The 22,936-nt window shown below is 34.3% G+C and overlaps 2 protein-coding genes across 2 annotated transcripts; both read right to left on the bottom strand.

The window, feature by feature from the left end:
* Nucleotides 1–3,449: 3,449 nt before the first annotated feature.
* Nucleotides 3,450–8,612, bottom strand: LOC144553843 (disease resistance protein RGA2-like). The gene is made up of 3 exons (XM_078302031.1): nucleotides 6,941–8,612; nucleotides 4,772–6,902; nucleotides 3,450–3,883 (listed from the first exon to the last, which is right to left on the bottom strand). The coding sequence occupies exons 1-2, from the start codon at nucleotides 8,462–8,464 to the stop codon at nucleotides 4,791–4,793; spliced, it is 3,636 nt and encodes a 1,211-aa protein (XP_078158157.1). The 5' UTR covers nucleotides 8,465–8,612; the 3' UTR covers nucleotides 3,450–3,883; nucleotides 4,772–4,790.
* A 6,033-nt stretch (nucleotides 8,613–14,645) lies between these two features.
* LOC144553844 (disease resistance protein RGA2-like) lies at nucleotides 14,646–20,035 on the bottom strand. Its single transcript, XM_078302032.1, has 3 exons — nucleotides 16,132–20,035; nucleotides 15,164–15,237; nucleotides 14,646–14,918 (listed from the first exon to the last, which is right to left on the bottom strand). The coding sequence occupies exon 1, from the start codon at nucleotides 20,033–20,035 to the stop codon at nucleotides 16,151–16,153; it is 3,885 nt and encodes a 1,294-aa protein (XP_078158158.1). The 3' UTR covers nucleotides 14,646–14,918; nucleotides 15,164–15,237; nucleotides 16,132–16,150.
* Nucleotides 20,036–22,936: the final 2,901 nt, after the last annotated feature.

The following is a 22,936-nucleotide window of genomic DNA, read 5'->3' on the forward strand; positions in this document are numbered from 1 at the left end:
ATTATGATGAGACTCGCATGGGAGTCAATGCGACCCGCATGAGCAGGTATTCCGACCCTTGGTACGCAGACATGGCCAATTACCTTGCCTTGGGGATTCTACCAAACACCATGACTTACCTTGCCTCGGGGATTCTATTTTCCGAGGTTGTAACTCAAAATTTCATTTCCCTCCGCGTCAGACAAAAATTTGAAAAAATTCTTGATCTTAGTTTGCATTATTATTTATGCATGAATATTTGTTGTTGGGTATTAAGTCCTTAATTAACGGATCCAAGTTTGCATGAGCATATGTTACACAATTATACGTGGGATCAGATAGAAAATTTGGTGCTGGCTTAACATATGCTCTCTGTCTTGCTTGTGCTTAACAAAATTTGGTGCTTAATATAATTGTTAAATAAAATTCACATAATACAGATAACTTTTTATTTTTAAATAAAATTCCACCCTAACAAATTATTTATAAATGTACAAATAAAATTATTTAAAATTTCAGATAGTTTATTTCTCTATGGGCGTGGTTCTCCTTTGGGGTGAATCCAATTTTTTCTTCAATAAATATATACACAACATTAGAATAATTTTATGCAAAATTTGAAGTTAGAATTAAATTGAATTTAGAACAACCCACCTTAATTTATGCAAAATTCATATATGCAACATGCATGTAATGCTATATAATTTTATGTGTCAAAATTATTTAACAATTTATTTTTAAATTTACAATTTAAATTTACAAAATTCTAAGTTTCTAATTAACATATTTTTATTTTTATGTTCTTCAACATAAACTATATTATCATATTATTTATTTATGTACATACTTTCTTAACAACTAATCAAAGTTTAAAAATATATTATAAATTTTGAAAGACTTAATTGTATTGTAAAATATCCACAAATTACTTAATTGGATTCCCTTATCAAATTTGTCAATGAAAGCAAAAACCTGGTTGAAATCACATTTCATATAATTAACTCGTGATTTTCTTTAGGATTCTCCGTCTTCTTGTATTATCTTGTGATTATTAAATTCGTATTTGTAAAAACTTGAAAGATTTTAAGTTTTAACTTGATATTATTAAATAAATTCATGTATTACATGTGTTCAATGAAATGTTCAAAACAAAATAATATATTTTTAATTATGATATTTGAAAAAAAAAACAATAACGAAAAAAAAACAGTCAGTGTTGGTTATCAACACTGACAGTTTTTAAAAAAACTGTCAGTGTTCAACACCAACACTGACTGTTTTTAAAGGGTCAGTATTGCTACTTAACACTGACTCTTTAAAAACAGTCAGTGTTGGTACTAAACACTGACTGTTTTGATAAACAGTCAGTGTTGAGTAGCAACACTGACTGTTTCAAAAACAGTCAGTGTTGATGACCAACACTGACTGTGTTTTAAAGAGTCAGTATTGCTACTCAACACTGACGCTTTACAAAGAGTCAGTGTTGGTACTCAACACTGACTGTTTTTGAAAGAGAGTCAGTGTTGGTACTCAACACTGACTCTTTTGAAAAACAGTCAGTGTTGAGTACCAACACTGACTCTTTTCAGAAAACAGTCAGTGTTGATCACCAACACTGACTGTTTTTAAAGCGTCAGAGTTGGTAATCGACACTGACGCTTGAAAAACAGTCAGTGTTGGTGTTCAACACTGACTCTTTTTTGAAAAACAGTCAGTGTTGATAACCAACACTGACTCTTTATAAAGCGTCGGTGTTGAACAACAACGCTGACTGTTATTTAATAAAAGAGTCAGTGTAGTGTGAGCAACAGTGATGCTTTGCTTAAAATAGTCGGTGATTAAGGGTCGGTGAAGGGATTTTTTGTACTAGTGTTTATTTTTTAAATTTACTTGAAAAAGAATTCGTCAGCCTCTTGTCCAGTTGACACTGTTACTAAATAAAACCTATTTCTAGTTTCTAACCAACTGATTATATATTATACGTGTTCCTAAAAATTAAAACCCAAGTTGAATTCAATCTGCATAATTCTCTTAATTTAATTTTAATATAAATAGAGCGCCCCCTTCCAAAATTTCAACATTCGTTGTAATTGTACCAGATTATCTGTATACTACCATTAGGAGGAGAAACTGAGCAATTACTTTCAAAATCTTTTTTTTTCTCACACTAAAAAAAAGAAAGAAAAAAATGCTTTCATCCAGTTGGTGTGCTGGGTGAAAGCCAAAAAAAAAGAAAAAAGAAAATAAAATAAATGATCAGTATACAAAAAAAGTTGTTCCTTTGTCTTTGGGTTCTTATTAACTAAGAACTAAGATGTGATCGAATAATGTTCATGCCACTGTGATAATATTTGGTTTGGAACTGGACCAATTATTTCACCCAATATGATTTCCGGAGTACCTTTAGTTTTTCAGCATAATAAACAAAATATTATATTCCTCCAAAGAAATTTCCACAAGCATCTAAAAATCTAAGGGTGTAATATAATAAGATTTTTCTTTTTCTTTTTCTTTTTCTTCCTATCTTAGAAACAGAGCAATCACATTTCTAATATTTGAAGATTCTTTCAGGTGCATTGCGTTTAGAATATGTTCTGATAATTCACTTAATTATATATCTTAAAATTTCACATCTCATCTTAGCATGGCTGAAAGAATATCTAACTTTCGAATTATCAAATATATATAACTAATTTTATATTAAAGTTAGGTGTAAAAACAGATTAAGAACTCTCTTCAGTCTTCACATTTTTCTTTTTCTTGTACTAGAAAATAAATTTAGATAGAAAAAAATGCTGCTAAAAGTATATAAAGAGTGAGCAATTTTTGTTTATAGTGCGAAATGAAAACTCATAAAAAATCTTTAACTATAAAATTGTTTAATTGATATTAATTGAAATAGTTTACTTAGTCAAATAGTGATACATTGAAACATATTTTTTAAAAGAGAAATGTGGATGTTTAGTCTTCCTATTCCATTAATAGGAACACCAGTGTATACTATAATATATATATATGAGTATGGCTAACGCACTTCCTCTAGTATATCAACAATATGCTTCCGGCCTTCAATATCTATCGAATCGGCTTTAAATGACAAATCTAAACCGTTCAAATCAATGTCCTTAACGATAGCTTCGTTTCCATATAAAAAAATTTATGTTTCAAATTTATTTACTATCAAGTCAAGCGGTCAAAATATGAAGGATTTTGTACGTATTTTAATGCACTATTTTGCTCATTTTTTGACCACTTGACTTGATAGTAAATAAATTCGAAACTTAAATTTTTTTTTATATGAAAACGAAGCTCTTGTTAAGAAGATTGGTTTGAATGGTTCGGATTTTTCATTTGAACCCGATTCGATAGATTTTAGAGGCTGGAAGCATATTGTTGATATACTAGTGGAAGCGCGTTAGCCGTACTGAAAAAACAGCAAAGCCAAACTGAAAAAACTTTAAAAAAAAAACTTAAAAAAACTGAAAAAGAAAGCTGAAAAATTACAATATTTTACATCTCAACCAAAGTTATTTCAAGCCAACTAGTCACCTCTTGTGCTATCTCCAATAAAAATCCTTCTACATTTCTCTCTCCACAAAATGAAACAGACTGCTGTCAGAATTTGTTTCAATTTCTTTTTTTTTGAAGTGTAGAAACATTGAAACATATTGATTGGTCTACTTTTTTTTTAAACATTATCATATTATTATTTGCAGAATCAATTGCTTCCAGTTGTTGCACATTATCATATTAAGAGATCACATAAGTTGAAAAAAAAAATCCACAAAGTATAACCATACATAAAGATAGATGTACCAGGCACAGAGACATACCATATAATACATCTATCACTAAAAATAGATTTCCATCAAGCTTCAATGATGACTTGGACTTCACTCCACAGCTGGAAAAATCACATTAATTAAAGCAATTGCTTAAATTATATATACTGCACAAAAGAATCGTGATGCTATTATATGCTATAGTTTTGAATATGTGCATTTTCAATCAGACAGGTTTAATTTGATCCTCAGTTCATTTTCAACATCTATGATAACTACATTATTTATATGGGTGGATAGCCATAAAATGCATTACAAAATATCTCAAAAGAACAAAAGACAAGATTACTTTGTTATTGTGATGTAAACCATTCATGATAAATATGTTTCTAATATTGACTCTCAGTTGTAAATATTGTTTAAAAAAATCAATCTAATACAGAACAGTGTGTGTGTATTTGTGTTAGTATGCATGTCTTGTTGGCATATAGACACTGGTTTAGGTTTGCATCACCAATGCTACTAAGTGTTAAAATTAGCAGCATCGACTTCAATAGCCGGCCCAGTAAAAATTTAGATGGAAGGCCCAAGTTCAATAAAAGAATACTAAACTAACTAGGCGATGGAAAAAAACTAGACTATATATTCTATAAAAGACTAGGATATGTATATGAGTATCTTACTTGTAATTTCTAGATTAATACAAACCGATATTAGTTGAGTCGGTAGAAGAAATAGTATGAATTATCTAGAAATTGTATAACCGACATTGTAAGAGTATAAATAGATAAGGGATGTGAGGCGTGAGGGTGAGTGAAAAATATATCAAGGCTTTGTACTCCAAACCTTCTATTCCTCTTAGATACTAAAAGAAATTGAAGTTATACATAAACTCCTCTTTTATAATATTCCACAATCCGATTTCAATTTTCAACACTAAGATGTATATTGCTCGAAGAAATATGATTCAATGAGAATATTTGAAATAATATAGCAAAGAGATAATGTACCTCACAAATGACAATATCTTTAGGATTTCGCTGAGAAACAAGAGATTTTGCAAGATGAAATCAACTGAGTTAGGCCTCCTCTTTTGCTGGATTGACCCAATTCTTCAATTTCTACATCCGGGATTTCAGAGATTAGGTGACAATACTTTCTGTGCTTCTGAAAATCCCTCTCCAAGAGGGGACACCCCATGATCACTAACTTATCAAGGCTCCTTAATCGCTGTAATAGGCCTTCTGGCAGGATCATTATTTTGGGGCAATCCTCAATTTCAAGAGTCTTGAGTGCTTCAAGCCCTTGCATCCCTTCCGGCAGAGATGAAAGGTTCATGCAATCATCAATGCCGAGCTTTTCAAGAGCAGTGAGGCCTCCAATGCTCGATGGAAGGGAGTGCAAACTTTCACATGACCCAATTAATAGCTTTTGGAGAGCCACCAAGCTACCTAACTGTTCCAGTAAGCTTTCCAAACTTTTGCAGCTATAAATGTGGAGCCCTTGAAGGGCAGTGAGGCCTCCAAAACTTGATGGAAAGGAATTCAAACTTTCACATGAAACAATGTACAACTCTTTCAAAGCCACCAAGTTACCAAACCATTCCGGTAAGCTTTCCAGTTTTTTGGAACCCGTAATTGTCAACTTCTCAAGAGATATAGGGAGTTCAGGAACTTCAACCATATTTGGACAATACATGATTGCTAGAAATTCTAGTTTGGGTAGTAGCATTTGCTGACATGACATCTTTGGTGGTGGCTTTGATCTTGATTGGAGAAAGTTTTTGCAATAAGAAACTTCCATAATTCGTAAGCAATTTAAATTACTGAACTCTTCCTTTGGCCAAGAGGTAAGACTGTCACAGTTATCGATGTAAAGATAATCAAGAACTGTGAAGCACTTCCACAACCACAGGGGTGAGTTTGATGGAATAGATGAGAACCAAAAGTTGCTTGAATAAATACGTAGTTTTCGAAGAGCTGTAGCATTAACATCAACACTCAGCTTCCCACATTCTCTTTCATCTTTTGGTGGTATGATGTGGTTGAATCCTTTGATAGTTAACTCCTCGAGAGACACCCAAGGATTAAGAGATAGAGATTCCCAAGGTTTAAAAGAGAGAGTTTCTTCTGCATTATTTTCCCTTCCACGTCTGCTAATAAGGGTGAGGCTGCGGACATTTGTTATTCCAGTTGCAAGGCTTGACAGGGTATTGTTTCCAACAATTGTGATCTTTTCCAGTTTAGGTGTGGTAGGTATGGCACTTAGTTTGGGACATTTAGTGATCGACAGCTCGCTCAGCACAGGGAAAATCAGTGATGTGTTTTCTCCAACATCTCCTTCACACCAGCAATCTAAATTTGACATATCATATAAATTTAAGCTTTTCAATGATGGAAAAGTTTTGGGTGCATCGTCACCACCTTCAACATTCATCAATACACCACAACAGAGATGCCTCACATTATCCATAGACTCTATCTTGATGATTTGGAGAAGAGGTAGCCTATGTAATGGTGGTAAGTTGATGCGCCTCCTACATTCAACTATATACAGCTCAATTAGGTTTTCTAGCATCTGATATTCATTCATCCAGATGGGAAACTTGTCACCTCTGTATTTTTCGATTTTCAAAACCTTTAATTTATTACAAGGTTTAAGAGCAGTTAACACCTCAAGATCGACAACCACTGCCTCTGAACTATTAGATCTGACACCCTCTGAAACTCTGTTTGGCAACCCCCAACATAGCACCAAATGGTCCAAATTTTGTTTAGATTCCATATTTACTTCTCTTGCTTCTCTAGCATTCCCAACTTCTCCTAGATTGTACACCTCTAGTTTGCCGCCAATATTTAGGGTCTTGAGCTCTCCAATTTTATTCCCATCACGGGTGCCAACTATGTAATATGTTAGTGTTTGTAAATATTTTAGTTCTCCGAGGCCTGGTGGTGTGCACTTCAATCCATCACAATCTTCAATGTGGAGATGCCGAAGGCTCATCATATATCTCATTCCTTCAGGTAGTTCTGAAAGACGAGGACAATTAGAGAGCCGTAGAACTTGCAAAAGATAAAGTGTGGTAATTGCTTCTGGTATTGTTTCCATACTCTGGTTCCAAAGATCAAGATATCTCATGTGCTTCATTCTAGGGGTAATCATAGCGTCTCCAAGATCACATGACAGATTGTGCAAAGATCATGCATAAGATCGTGCATTTTGCACGTGGTCTGAGAGCGATACCCGTGTCCACTTCTGTATGGTTCACGGAAAACTTGCTCAACATCTTGGAAGAAGGACCTCCAAACCAATTCGTTGAAAATATCACTACCTGTCATTTCAAGATCACCTGACTCATCGGATGGAATAAATCCATGGGCCATCCAATACTCCACCAGCTTCTCTTTTTCCATCACATGATCCTTTGGAAACACAGCACAAAAAGCAAAACATTGTTTCATATATGAAGGCAAGTGATCGTAGCTTATCCTCAATGCGGGAAAAACCTCATTAGCATGCTTATGTTCCCATATCGTGCTTTGTTGGAGTACTGCTGACCACTCTTGTACCTCATGCTTATAACTCAATAAACTACCGAGTGCTTTAATGGCTAGCGGTAGTCCCCCACATTTTTGAACCAACTTTTTGCCAATCTCAACTAGCTCTGGGTGCCCCTTTACCCCCTTGCTAAATGCTCTTTTTTGAAATAGGTTCCACGAGTCCTCCTCATCTAAGCATTCCAAATTATAACTCTCTATGGTACCCATTATTTGAGCTACTCTATCGTTCCTTGTGGTAACTATAACAACACTCCCAGAATCACCACAGTCTAATAGAGCTCTCAAATGCTCCCACTCATTGACATTCTCATTCCAAACATCATCTAGCACCAAAACATATCGCTTTCCACTTAAAATTTCTCGTAAACTCTTCTTGAGTAGCTCCATGTTCTCAATAGTATGTTTGCATTCCCCATTAACTAATTCAATGATTAACTTAACAAGACGACCAGTATTAAACTCTTCGGACACACAAATCCATAATTGTAAATTGAAGTATTCTTTCACTTTAGGATCATTATACACCAGCTGGGCAAGTGTGGTTTTGCCGAGCCCACCCATGCCGACAACCGGCAAGACCTTCACATTCTTAGTTGGACGCGCCTCAGTCAACAATTTCACCAATTTTTCTTTGTTGTTCCTCCTCCCTAAAACCTCCGACTCAATTACATATGAATCGGTTCTGACATGATCAACAACTTGCCCTTGCCGACCTGGAACAAATTTGAACCTCTCCATCTCAGTGACAAGCTCATGAATCCTCCCTACAACGGCCTTCAACCTCCTATTCATCTTGTACCGAAACAGAACTGGATTTTCAACAGATAAAAAACCAATTACATTACCGACCTTATGACCACGTGCCACAGCATCCCGGCGCAGCTCCTCATAACGGAACTCATCAAGAACGTCGTCAGCATCATAGGCAGCTGATTTCAGCTCGGCCAGCCAGGATTTTACATCCGGATTAGCATCCCCTTTCTCCTCGGCATCAGTAAGTACGGCCTGGACAGCAAGCAATTTGACGTGGAGCCTCCTGCGCTGGTCATCAATGCCCCACATCTCACCAATCTGCTGTACCAGTGAATCTGATGATTTCCGGACCACGATTGGGATGAGAGCTGATAGCAACAGGTCTGCCATTGCTGATTTGGAAATTGTAAGTATCTCAGAGTAAAAACGAAAAGGCTTAAGCAAGAACAAGATAGAAAGAGTTTGGAAAAGAGAAATGGGATGGAAAACTGCAAATTGAGAGATTCACATTCAGACTTGGGAGGCAAGATCCAGAATTCACTGTCCGAGATCATGTGCTGATATAATATTATATATAAACTTACATATAAGCCTTGTAATTTGTACTATATACAAGTATTGAAATATTTGTATTATATTTTTTTAATGAATTATTTGATTATAATCATTTGTTTAAATAGAAAGTGTTGGCAAATTATTTTTTTATTATTTTTTCTAAATTTTTAGTATAAAATAAGTTTATGGCAAAAAAATCTCATTTTCTAAGCCAAATCGGCCGATTCACGAATTCCAAATTGGAATCGGCCAGAACCAATCCCGATTCCAATTCTGATTTTTCCTTCTATGGTTTAGACCATGTTGCGTGGTGGCATCTCCCGTTTAATTTGGTATTGATTTTGACCAACCCGATCGACCCAGTTAATTAATTCCCTACATCAATCCCCATTAAGGGTTTGATCACTAATTAATTTGGCTTCCACTACGTTTCAGAAGCAGAAACCAAAAACCATCAAATATCAGACTAATAAATAACTAAATATTATTTATAGCATGCTTCATGTTAACTATATAAAGATTTAATAAAAAAAAAATGTTGGCCAGCTATTATAAATCATTGAGGAATGATAACATAATATAAAATTTAGAGAGATACAGAATTAAAGAGCACAAATATTACATACATATACATGAGACATATACATGCATATATGATCACATGCTTGTCAAAAATTATCAATCGGCAATCAATTATTTCAGTGTTTAACTGAAATTTAATGGAATAAATTTTTTTAAAATATTAATCATTATCTATATTAGAGTTTAATTTATATTTAATTGACCTTATTTAAAATTTAATAAATGTTTTTATTTCATAATTTTTTTTTAAAATTTAACCCTCTTCCTATTCAAATTGTTCCATCCTAATTGTCAATAGAAATATATCTGACCCTTTTTGCCAGGTTCGCATGCACTCCATCGTTCAAATTAATATATTTAGCCAAATAGGCATTCTACGTTTGAGAAATAACTTTCTCTAAGGTACCAATTATGAAGCCACCAATAATTGATTTAATAATTTATGCATCATTAATAAAACATAGCCTAACTAGCTAGGATCAGACTATTCTTTGTTTTGTATTATTTTTGTTTGGGAGCATCTAGCTATCCCCCCATAACAATCCCCCATTTCATCCCCCAGTCATTAACTACTTCAATAACTACTAACTACCTAGGGGGACCACTTACTATTTGGGGACCACATAATATTTGAAAATTTTTACAACTAGCGCGCGCAAGTATTCATTTATAATGCATCAAGTATTCATCTATAACACATCAAGTATTCATACCTAATATATCAAGTATTTTAAAAAAAAAAATTGGACACGTTTTTAGATATGAGATTTTTTTTTCTTCGTTCAATCTAATCAATATTTCTGACGATCGGTGAGGAATTTTGCAAATATAAAACCACAAATGTTTTTGACATAATTTTATCTTTAAAATGAGATCTATGATGATATACTTTCGAGTTGTCCGTTGTACAAGTATACATTCTTATTGAGAAAGTATTCATCCTCGTCGTGCAAGTGCAAATATAGAAACTGGACACATCACTCATCCATCTTTTACACACGTTTTTAGATGTGGTTTTTTTTCTCCGTTCAATATAACCAATATTTCTGACGATCTATGAGGAATTTTGCAAATCTAAAACCACGAACGTTTTCTACACAATTTTATCTTTCAAATGAGATCCATGATGACATACTTTCGAGTTGTCCGTTGCACAAGTATTCATCTCTTATCGAGAAACTATTAATCCTCATCGTGTAAGTGTAAATATAAAAACTGGACACATCACTCATTCATTTTTTACATGTTTTTAGAGGTGGGTTTTTTTTCTCCGTTCAATCTAACCAATATTTCTGACGACCTGAGAAGAATTTTGCAAATCTAAAACCACGAACGTTTTCTACATAATTTTATCTTTCAAATGAGATCCATGATGACATACTTTCGAGTTGTCTGTTGCACAAATATTAATATCTTGTCACGCAAGTATTCATACATAAGATATTAAGTATTCAATTATACACATTGAAGTATTCATATCTAAGACATCAAGTATTTATTCATATATCTCTATTTTTTTTCAAAATTTGTTTTTATGTCATTTATTTAATACGCAGTGGCCTAATTCACCATTAATAAAGTTTTGTTTTTTGCAAAACTCACTACTTCATGAGGAAGGAGAACATAAACATGAAAAAAATTAATTGCATATACATATACAAAATTATTTTGATACGATCGACAGTGACGGATCTGACCCGGTAGAGACGTGCTCTAATATTCATTCAAACACATTGAAGTATTCATTCATACACGTTGAAGTATTCATCCTGGCAGAGGCGTGCTTGATTGGGATGGAGTGACAGATGATCTCCGGCAGAACGTTCGCTAGAGCAGGAGCAGCAAGCATAGAGGGGAAAAACCGAGGCAAAAGTGTAAGAGGGAGGGAGCTTATTGTATTTATCATTTTGAGGTGGGAGAGGGAGGGGAGCTTATCAATGGAAAAACGATTGAGTCGTATTTTTTTCCATCCCTCATTTTCTAGCTGTAATCCTAAAATTACTGCCAAAATAAAATACCAAAGATTATTTCCTCTCCAGTAGCTTCAACTGCAACTATCCTTTCTGCGTTTTATCCTCGGCTCCATTTCACTATCAATGGACAGTAACGCATTGAAATCGCTAATGGGTCCCATTTCGATAATGAACCATTGATCCTAACTTGGGGGTCTGAAGCGGTGATTCTACTTGGCATCAGATTCCCTAAAGTATCACAAATTTCGTGTTTAGATTCAGTCCGTCTGATTTGCTCTGGCACGGCTATTAAAGAATATTAAATGACTCCGTGCATTCCAAATCGGACCAGATTCCAATCGGACAATACGGATCTAAACTCAAATTTTGTGTTACAATAGGGAACCTGACCCGGTTGCCCTTGGTATTCGGATCCTATGTTAAGTGTATTCTTACGCTTTTCAATTGGGCTGTCCAAAGGCCCATATTGTCTTCCTCTTATCTACTTTCAGAAAGAGCAATAATTTCATAGAGGATATGGTAATGTGCATATTACAGATCAATCCGTGCTATGGATTTATATATCTATTTTCAATGTTAAAGTAGTTGATCTAAACTGTTAAACATATTTTTCATATAAAAATTTACTTGAAAAACAAATAATTATTTTTGGATAAGAAGAAAATCATTGTTTCTTTACTATTTTTTTTTTACTATTGTTTTTTTACTTGGAGAGCAAATCGTATTTTTTTACTATTTTTTTTGAGATAATTCAGTAGGAAATCATTATTTCTGGATGGTCCAAAATTTACAAATCAAGTGATTTTCTACCTATCCAAATAAAATAGTAAAAAAATGTAAAATTTGAAATGCAAGTACATTTTCATATGAAGATCAGATTGAACGGTTGAGATCGACGGTTTAGATACTTAAAAATAGAGATATGACTCCATAGCGTGGGCTGCTATGTAATATGCATATTATCATAGCCTCACTCTATTTCTTATCATATACTTTCCTGCTACCTTGCTGAGAATTTATATCAAGATGTCTTTTTTGGGTTTTGAATAACAATAGTTATCCTAAAAAAAGAATAACAAAATAGTTGCTAACAAAAAGCACTTTTGTGTTTTTCATGCTTCAGTTCGATTTAATTTTTTTAATAGTTACCTTGTAGGTTTATCAGGCCTTCTAGTCCTTTGCCTCTTCGGTGATGAAGTGGCACATTGCGTGCTTTGGGGATAGTAAGTTCTCTACTTTGGAGGTTCTAAAAAAAAATGGGACTAATTGTTTGTAACATATGAATTAACTAGAAGCCAAGTCATTTTTGTGTTGATCACGGCCTTCGTGTGGTCACTTTCTTTGCTAGTTGGATGGATGTTATGTGTGTTTCTATGTTTTAAGTTGCTATTATTAGTTCTATGCTTTGGTGGAAATAGTGAATTAGTGACTCTTCATTTGTTACTTCTGTTTTTGCCCTTTTAAGTTAAGAATGAAGAGGTAACTTACTTGAATTTTGGATTTTTTATGGATTATTGTCCATAAACTCTGTATTTTGTTAATTCCCTCTGTTATTGTCTTAGGATTCGTTATAACAAGCAAAACATACGGTAATATCTTTTTTCTTGTAAAAAGTCCAAAAATAAGAATTAATTTTTATTCACCAAATATATCTAATTATCTTTTGCAAAATTCTCACAATGGAATTTGCGAGGAAACTAATGGTATAAACCAGTTGCAATCAAAGAATAATTTCTCATCAATTTTGATAAATTCAATTAGAGCTGAAACAATAAACTTCACAACGGAACAAAATTAATAGTTAAATGTCAAACAAATAGAACTAATGTCAAGCGGTCTAGTGCGGCTGATTAGTGCAATTAATGGTTACCCGATCCATAATTTCATTCTTTGTATAAATCCTAATTTACTAGTATAATGCCCATGCGTTACAACATTAAATATTATTGTTTGACATTCACGTAAAATTAAGAAAAAATATATTTAAATGAAAATAAAAGACATAAATAAAAAAAGAAACTTCAAATAATAAATAACAATAAAAGAAATAACAACAAATGAAGAAAAAAACACATCAAATATATCATAAAAAAAGTTCTTAAAGTATTATTGCGATTTAATATCTAATTTTCTCCATAAGCAAAACAGGTACTCATTAAACGATTTAGAGGAGAAATGATCTATAAAGAAATAAAATTAGGAAAAATATGATGAAATGATTGAAATAAGGTTTGGAAATTTATTTTTCAATCTCAACCGTTGACGGATCTGGACAACTACGTGCATAATATAAGAATAGAGATAATTTTGTGAATGTAGGAACAAATGAAAAGATTCTCAAAACAAATAAAATTTTATTTATTTTTAAAATGTACTAGAAACATAATTCACTGGCCTCTTGTCTAGTTGTCGTTGTTACCATAAAAAAACTATTTCTAGTTTCTAATTAACCAGCTGATTATATATTATACGTGTTCCTAAAAATTAAAACCCAAGTTGAATTCAATTTGCATAATTCTCTTAATTTAATTCCAATATAAATAGAGCCCCCCTTCCAAACTTTCAACATTTGTTGTACTTGTATCAGATTATCAGCATATATACTACCATAGGGAGGAGCAACCAAGCAATTAATCGCTTTCAAAATCATTTTTTTTTCTCACACTAAAAAGAAGGAAAGAAAAACAACAAATGCTTTCATGCAGTTGGCGTGCTGGGCAAAAGCCAAAAAAAAAAAAAATAATCAGTATACAAAAAGTAGTTGCTTTGTCTTTGGGTTCTTATTAACTAAGAACTAAGATATGATTGAATAATGTTCATGCCACTGATAATATTTGGTCTCGAACTGGACCAATTATATATATATCACCCAATATGATTTTCGGAGTACCTTTAGTTTTTTAGCATAATAAAAAAATATATAATATTCCTCCAAAGAAATTTCCGCAAGCATCTAAAAATCTAAGGGTGTAATATAATAAGACATTTAATTTTCTTTATCTTTTTCTTCCTATCTTAGAAACAAAGCAATCACATTTCTAATATTTGAAGATACTTTCGGCATTGCATTTAGAATAGGTTCTGATAATTCACATAATTATCTTCAAATTTGACATTTGGAGGAAATGTCTCATCTCGTCTTAGCATGGCTGAAAAAATATCTAACTTTCGAATTATCAAATATATATAACAAATTTTATATTAAAGTTAGGTGTAAAAACAGATTAAGAACTCTCTTCAGTCTTCACATTTTTCTTTTTCTCGTACTGAAAAATAAATTTAGATAGAAAAAAAATGCTGCTAAGAGTATATAAAGAGTGAGCAATTTTTGTTTTTAGTGCAAACGAAACCTCATAAAAAAAATTTAACTATAAAATTGTTTAATTGATATTAATTGAAATAGTTTACTTAGTAAAATGGTGATACATTGAAACATATTTTTTTAAAAGAGAAATGTGGATGTTTAGTATTCCTATTCCATTAATAGGAACACCAATGTATACTATAATATATATAAAAAAAAAAGAGAGAGAAGAGAACTGAAAAAACAACAAAACAAAACTAAAAATATTGAAAAAAACTGAAAAAAAACTGAAAAATAAAGCTGAAAAATTACAATATTTTTCATCTCGACCGAAGTTATTTCAAACCAACTAGTCACCTCTTGTGCTATCTTCATGGCTAACAACCTATGCAGTTTGCTATCTCCTCTAAAAATCCTTCTACATTTCTCCCTCCACAAAATGAAACAGACTGATGTCAGAATTTGTTTCAATTTCTTTTTCTTGAAGTGTAGAAACATTGAAACATATTGATTGATCTATCTTTTTTAAACATCATCATATTATTATTTTCAGAATCAACTGCTTCGAGTTGTTGCACATTATCATATTAAGAGATCATAAGTTTTAAAAAAAAGAAATCCAAAAAATATAACCATACATAAAGATAGATATACTAGGCACAAAGCTCCACATACCTCATAGTACATCTTCTATCACTAAAAATAGATTTCCATCAAGCTTCAATGATGAATTGGACTTCACTCCACAGCTGGAAAAATCACATTAATTAAAAAAATTGCTTGAATTATATATACTGCACAAAAGAATCGTGATGCTGTTATATGCTCTAAGTCTGAATATCTGCATTTTCAACTAGACAGGTTTAATTTGATCCTCATTTCGTTTTCAACATCTATGATGGCTACATTATTTATATGGGTGGATAGCCATAAAATGCATTACAAAATATCTCAAAGAACAAAAGACAAGATTACTTTGTTATTGTGATGTAAACCATTTATGATAAATATGTTTCTAATATTGACTCTCAGTTGTAAGTATTGTTAAAAAATCAATCTAATACAGAACAGTGTGTGTGTATTTGTGTTAGTATGCATGTGTCTTGTTGACATATAGGCACTGGTTTAGGTTTGCATCACCAATGTTACTAAGTGTTAAAATTAGCAGCATCAACTTCAATAGCCCAGTAAAAATTTAGACGGAAGGCCCAAGTTCAATTACTTACTAGAATATTCAAGAATAATAAGCTAACTAGGCGGTGGAAAAAAACTAGACTATTCTACAGAAGACTAGGATATGTATATGAGTATCTTACATGTAATTTCTGGATTAATACAAACCGACATTAGTCAAGTCGGTAGAAGAAATAATATGAATTATCTAGAAATTGTATAACCGACATTGTAGGAGTATAAATAGATAAGGGATGTGAGGCGTGAGGGTGAGTGAAAAATATATCAAGGCTTTGTATTCCAAACCTTGTACTCCTCTTAAATAGTAAAAGAAATTAAAGTTATACATAAACTCGTCTTTTATAATATTCCACAATCTGATTTCAATTTCCAACACTAAGATGTATATTGCTCAAAGAAATATGATTCAATGAGAATATTCGAAACAATATAGCAAAGAGATAATGTACCTCGCAAATGACAATATCTTTAGGATTGCGCTGAGAAACAGGAGATTTTGCAAGATGAAATCAACTGAGTTAGGCCTCCTCTTTTGCTGGATTCACCCCATCCAATTCTTACATTCGAGATTTCAGAGATTAGGTGACAATACTTTACGTGCTTCTGAAAATCCCTCTCCAAGAGGGGACACCCCCTGATCTCTAAATTATCAAGGCTCCTTAATCGCTGTAATAGGCCTTCTGGCAGGATCCTTATTTTGGGGCAATTCCGAATTATAAGAGTCTTGAGTGCTTCAAGCCCTTGCATCCTTTCCGGCAGTGATGAAAGGTTCATGCAATCAACAATGTAGAGCTTTTCAAGAGCAGTGAGGCCTCCAATGCTCGATGGAAGGGAGTTCAAACTTTCACATGACCAAATAAATAGATATTGGAGAGCCACCAAGCTACCTAACTGTTCTGGTAAGCTTTCCAAACTTTTGCAGCTATTAATGTCGAGCACATGAAGGGCAGTGAGGCCTCCAATACTTGATGGAAAGGAATTCAAACTTTCACAATTAGAAATTTCCAACTCTTTGAGAGCCACCAAGTTACCAAACCATTCCGGTAAGCTTTCCAGTTTTTTGGAACTCCAAATTTTCAAATTCTCAAGAGATGTAGGGAGTTCAGGAACTTCAACCATATTTGGACAATCCCTGATTTCTAGAGATTCAAGTTTGGGTAGTAGCATTTGCTGACATGTCACCTTTAGTGGTGGCATTGATCTTGATTGGAGAAAGTTTTTGCAAGAAGAAACTACCATAGTTTTTAAGCAATTTAAATTACTGAGCTCTTCCTTTGGCCAAGAGGTAAGATTGTCACAGTTATTGATGTAAAGAGATTCAAGAACTATGAAGCACTTCCACAACCATAAGGGTGAGTTTGATGGAATAGATGAGAACCAAAAGTTGCTTGAATAAATACGTAGCTGTCGAAGAGCTGTAGCATTAACATCAACACTCAGCCTCCCACATTCTCTTTCATCTTTTGGTGGTATGATGTGGTTGAATCCTGTGATAGATAATTTATCGAGATACACCCAAGGTTTAAGGGATAGAGATTCCCAAGGTTTAAAAAAGAGAGTTTCTTCTATAATATTTTCCCTTCCACCTCTGCTTTCAAGGGTGAGTCTCCGGACATTTGTTATTCCAGTTGCAAGGCTTGACAGGGTATTGTTTCCTACAATTATCATTTCTTCCAGTTTAGGTGTGATAGGTATGGCACCTAGTTTGGGACAATTAGTGATCGACAGCTCACTCAGCACAGGGAAAATCAGCGATGTCTTTTCTCCAACATCTCCTTCACACCAGCAATCTAAATTTGGCATATCATATAAATATAAGCTTTTCAATGATGGAAAAGTTTTGGGTGCATCGTCACCACCTTCAACATTCATCAATACACCACAACAGAGATGCCTCACTTTATCCATATAATTTATGTTCAATATTTGAAGAAGAGGTAGCCTATGTAATGGTGGTATGTTGATGCACCTTCTACATTCAACTATATACAGCTCAATTAGGTTTTCCAGCATCTGATATTCATTCATCCAGATGGGAAACTTGTCACCTCTGTATTTTATGATTTTCAAAACCTTTAATTTATTACAAGGTTTAAGAGCATCTAACACCTCAAGATCAACAACCACTGCCTCTGAACTATTAGTTCTGACACCCTCTGAAAATATGCTTGGCATCCCCCAACTTAGCACCAAATGGTCCAAATTTTGTTTAGATTCCATATTTACTTCTCTTGCTTCTCTAGCATTCCCAACTTCTCCTAGATTGTACACCTCTAGTTGGCCGCCAATATTTAGGGTCTTGAGCTCTCCAATTTTATTCCCATCACGGGTGCCAACTATGTAATATGTTAGTGTTTGTAAATATTTTAGTTCTCCGAGGCCTGGTGGTATGCACTTCAATCCATAACAATTTTCAATGTGGAGATGCCGAAGGCTCATCATATATCTCATTCCTTTTGGTAGTTCTGAAAGACTATTACAATCAGAGAGCCTTAGAACTTGCAAAAGATAAAGTGTAGTAATTGCTTCTGGTATTGTTTTCATACTCTGGTTAAAAAGATCAAGATATCTCATGTGCTTCATCTTTCCAGGGGTAATCACAGTGTCTTTACTAAGACGACATCGTGCCAAGTCAAACACTCGTAAGAAGTTAGATTTCACAAATCCAATTTTCTCCATATAGGAATACCCATCTGAAATTAGAGTGCGGGCAGCAGGATAACATTGAATGACATCATTAATATCCTCGGGAAATTCTCTCAGCAAGATATGTCGTTTATTACATTGTAAATTATTATTGATTTGTAATGGTTCTAGCAAAGAGAGATATTCATCTCTCATCACTGATTGTGCAAGATCGTGCATAAGATCGTGCATTTTGCATGTGGTCTGAAAGCGATATCCATTTTTACTATTGTAACGACCAACTTGCTCAACATCTTGGAAGAAGGACCTCCAAACCAACTCGTTGAAAGTAACACTGCCCCTCATTTCAAGATTGCCCGGCCCATTGGATGGAATAAATCCATGGGCCATCCAATAGTGCACGAGCTTCTCTTTTTCCATCACATGATCCTTTGGAAATACCGCACAAAATGCAAAACATTGTTTCATGTATGAAGGCAAGCTGTCATAGCTTAACCTCAATACCGGCAAAACCTCATCTTTACCAGACATTTGTTCCCAGATTATGCTTTCTTTGAGGATATCCCGCCACTCTTGCACCTCGGACTTATAACTCATTAAGCTACCAAGTGTTTTTATAGCTAGCGGTAGTCCTCCACAATTCTGAACCAACTTCCTACCAATTTCAACAAGCTCTTCTTTTACCCCCTTGCTAAATGCCCTTTTTTGAAACAAGCTCCACGAGTCCTCCTCACCTAAGCATCCCAATTTACAACTCTCCATGGTACACATTATTTCAGCCACTCTGTCATTCCTTGTGGTAACTATAACAACACTCCCAGAATCACCACATTCTAATAGAGCTTTCAGACGCTCCCACTCACTGACATTGTCATTCCAAACATCATCTAGCACCAGAACGTATTTCTTTCCAGTTAAAATTTCTCTTAAACGCCTTTGGAGTAGCTCCATGTTGTCAATAGGAAGATTGCATTCCCCGTTAACTAATTCAATGATTGATTTGATAAGACGACCAATATTAAACTCTTCAGACACACAAATCCATAATTGTAAATTAAAGTATTCTTTCACTTTAGGATCATTGTAGACCAGCTGGGCAAGGGTGGTTTTGCCGAGTCCACCCATGCCGACAATCGGCAAGACCATCAAATTCCCAGTTGGACACACCTCAGTCAACAATTTCACCAAGTTTTCCTTGTCGTCCCTCCTCCCTACAACCTCCGATTCAATTACATAAGAATCGGTTATGACATGATGAACGGCACGCCCTTGCCGGCCATGAACAAATTTGAACCTCTCCATTTCAGTGACCAGCTCATTAATCCTCCTCACAACCTCCTTCAACTTTCTACTCATCTTTAATCGAAACAGAATTGGATTTTCAAGGGAGAAAAAGCCACTTACATTCCCGGCGTTGTGGCCGCGTCTCACGGCATCCCGACGTAGCTCGTCATAACGGAACTTGTCAAGAACATCGTCAGCATCATAGGCAGCTGATTTCAGCTTGGCTAGCCAAGACTTCACCGCCGGATTATCATCCCCTTTCTCCTCAGCGTCGGTAAGTACAGCCTGGACCGCAAGCAGCTTGATGTGGAGCTTCTCGCACTGGTCATCAATGCCCCACATCTTGCCGATCTTCGGCCCCAGTAATTCTGCTGATTTCCGCACCACGACTGGGAGCAGAGCTGATAGCAACAGGTCCGCCATTACTGATTTGGAAATAAATTGAAAGTAATTCAACAGAGTAAAAATTAAAAGGCTTAAGCAAGAAGAAGAAAAGATATTTTGGAAAAGAGAAATGGGATTGAGAAGTGGAAATTTTGAGATTCACAGTTCCATTCACGCGTGGGAAGCAAGATCCACAGTTCCATTCACGCGTGGGAAGCAAGATCCACAGTTCACTCCCCGAGATGAAGAAAATATAAAAAAATTGCTCTTGCTTTTGGATGTATTTGTTGTATAATATTATACTTGTATTGAATAATAATCCCAGCCGTGAAATCAGGACTTGGAGACAACAATATACATAGTTTCCTATTCCAGTTCACGTGATTACTGAGTCACTGTTTTATTCCACTTTGCACACAATCTTCGGTAAATTTACAAATTTGCCACTATACAGACTGGTTGGCAATTTTACACCGGATTTTTTTTTGTTATTTCGTTCTGTTAGAAAATTCTACCAATTTGCATTCTGCAGAAAAAATGTTCCTCGTACAAACATGTAAGATGTAACCTATAAAATAAGCCTCGTTTACATTTTCCTCTCCTTTTTTGTTAGAAAACTTGAAGGAATAATAAAAAACATTATGCATCAATTTTTCTTTTGCAAACATTTATTCCCAAAATATGTCTCACTAGCTAGAGATCAGATTTATTGGCAATTATTCCAATCGTACCCTCTTTTTAAAATCTAGTGTTGAAATGAAATTCTCATAATTTACTTTTATTGAGCGCAAAACTTGTTGAGGACAAAGTATTGTATTAAGATTCTTCAGGAATCCAACAAACTCAAATTTAAATCGGACAGAATGCATGGGGGACACAATTTTTTTAGCATGCACGAATCTTAAAGCGGAATTTAAATTCGACGGAGAACATGGTTACATGGGACACGTACACTTTATTCTTTTTCCACACTGATACGTGGCGCTCATGCCGATTGAGCGATTTTGACCAGAAAGTGATAGTGCGGTGTTTGGAGGAGAAGAGTCCCAAGTACAACGCAGGGAGCTTAGCCGCTGCAGTTAGATTTGTAAATTAGGCAATTTAATTAATTGGGTGCCACCGTTTGGTCAGTAATGAAAACTTCTCCAAAATTGTTTAACTTTCAGGGCAATTTTGTTTGGATTATTAGTAGAAGATCATGCTTTAATTTGTTGTTATTTTTAAGGAAAAATTGTGAGATTGCCACTACAAAACCTTCATATTGTGAGAATGCCACTACAAAGTTCGAAATTGTGAGAATGTCATTACAAAACTTCAATAATTGTGAGATTGCCATTAATACTGTATTCTTATACTAATAATTTTGTTAAAAAATAAAAATGAAAATTTTGACTAAAATACCCTTCAAGCAATGAACCCTAGCCTTAACCGCACCGATCAGCCCTCTTCGCCAATCTGCCCTCTTCGCCAATCTCCATCTTCGCCAATCTCCCCTTCTTCCATCGCCAATCCAGCCTCTCTCGGCAATCTATCTCTTCCCTCTCTCTCGCCAATCCAACTCTTCCCTTCTTCGTTAATCAAAAAACACGATGGGCTAAAACGAAGATGAGAGCAGTCCCTTCCGCCTCCACTCTTCCTAATCGGTCTCTGCTTCTTTCATTCAGTAAGCTATCTTCAAAAAGGTTCTATGTTTTTCAGAATCAGGCATGGCGCCTGTCAAGCATAACTTAATATATATTCTCTCTGTTATTTTTAGTTTTTTATTGAATTCAAGAGAATTAGCACCTATTCTGGACTAATTGAAGTGAATCAGTAGAATGATGTATTATTGTATTTATAAATTTGAGATAAGAAAAAAGTCAAAATGTGCTCCCTATTTAAAATTTATCTTTGTACCATCAACAATGACCAATTGTACCATCAACAATTGAAGTAATCTTCATTAAAGCTACATCTAAAAGGTATACTAGAGGATTTTTAAATTTTCTGACCGAATGCAAACGTTTCTGCAATCCATATTTGCTATCTTTTGATAGCATATTTTGGCATGGTACTTGAATAGTTGAATGCAATGAATTCTCTGCCATATATCTGATCCATACTCTGCCATATATCTGATTCATCTACAGCTGTATGAAGTACTGGCAGATCAGTTGACAGATCAGCTCAATGAAGTTCTCTAAGCATCTCGCATAATTCCTCAGGAGACTTATCCTTGATATTTTTTTGTCAAGATTTGTGGATTTGCAAAATTGTAATATTTATGGATTTGTGGATCAATTTGCAAAATTGTAATATTTGTCAAGATTTGTAGATTTATATTTATTTATGGATTTGTGTATCAATTTGCAAAATTGTAATATTTGCAAAATTGTCATATCTGTGGACTTGTGGATCTGTCAGGATTTGTGGATTTGTAATATTTGTCAAGATTTCTTAGATTTATGAATTTGTCAGAATTTTGCTCAAGAAGGGAACCATTCAGAGTTTCTGATGCCACCTTTCATGTTGTTTATTTTGGGAAGGGTCAATTATACCAATCTGTTCACAAGCATATAGGGGTCTACAAATTAATTTTGTGAGTAATAACTTGCACCAAGCAATAACTTGCATATGCATCATGGGCACGCATAGCAGCTCTGGTACCAGTAGTGTTACTGCTGTTGTTAGACGGCTCCAACGCTCTGGTACCAGCTCTGATCCATTATTATCCAAAGATACATATTAATTTTGTGAGTAATAACTTGCACTGTCAAGTGATCCATTATCATCTATAGCATATTTTGGCATTTTAAATTCAAAATAGTAAATAATCTCAACAATTCTGAATTAAACCATTTAACCATTAAACCGTTTAACCATTTTACCACAATACTACATTTCCATATAACCACAAAATAACCATTACCATTATCTTCCTAACTACACTCCTACACTACT

Source organism: Carex rostrata, chromosome 5 (assembly GCF_964058835.1).
Source record: "Carex rostrata chromosome 5, lpCarRost1.2, whole genome shotgun sequence".
Lineage (NCBI taxonomy): Eukaryota > Viridiplantae > Streptophyta > Magnoliopsida > Poales > Cyperaceae > Carex > Carex rostrata.

Excerpts from the sequence above, each read along its gene's own strand:
- LOC144553844 (XM_078302032.1), bottom strand. The coding sequence starts at position 20,035 with ATGGCGGACCTGTTGCTATCAGCTCTGCTCCCAGTCGTGGTGCGGAAA.
- LOC144553843 (XM_078302031.1), bottom strand. The coding sequence starts at position 8,464 with ATGGCAGACCTGTTGCTATCAGCTCTCATCCCAATCGTGGTCCGGAAA. Across the intron at positions 6,903-6,940 it reads ATCTTTGCACAATCTGTCAT|CACATGAGATATCTTGATCT; the intron begins GTGATCTTGGAG and ends CCTAGAATGAAG.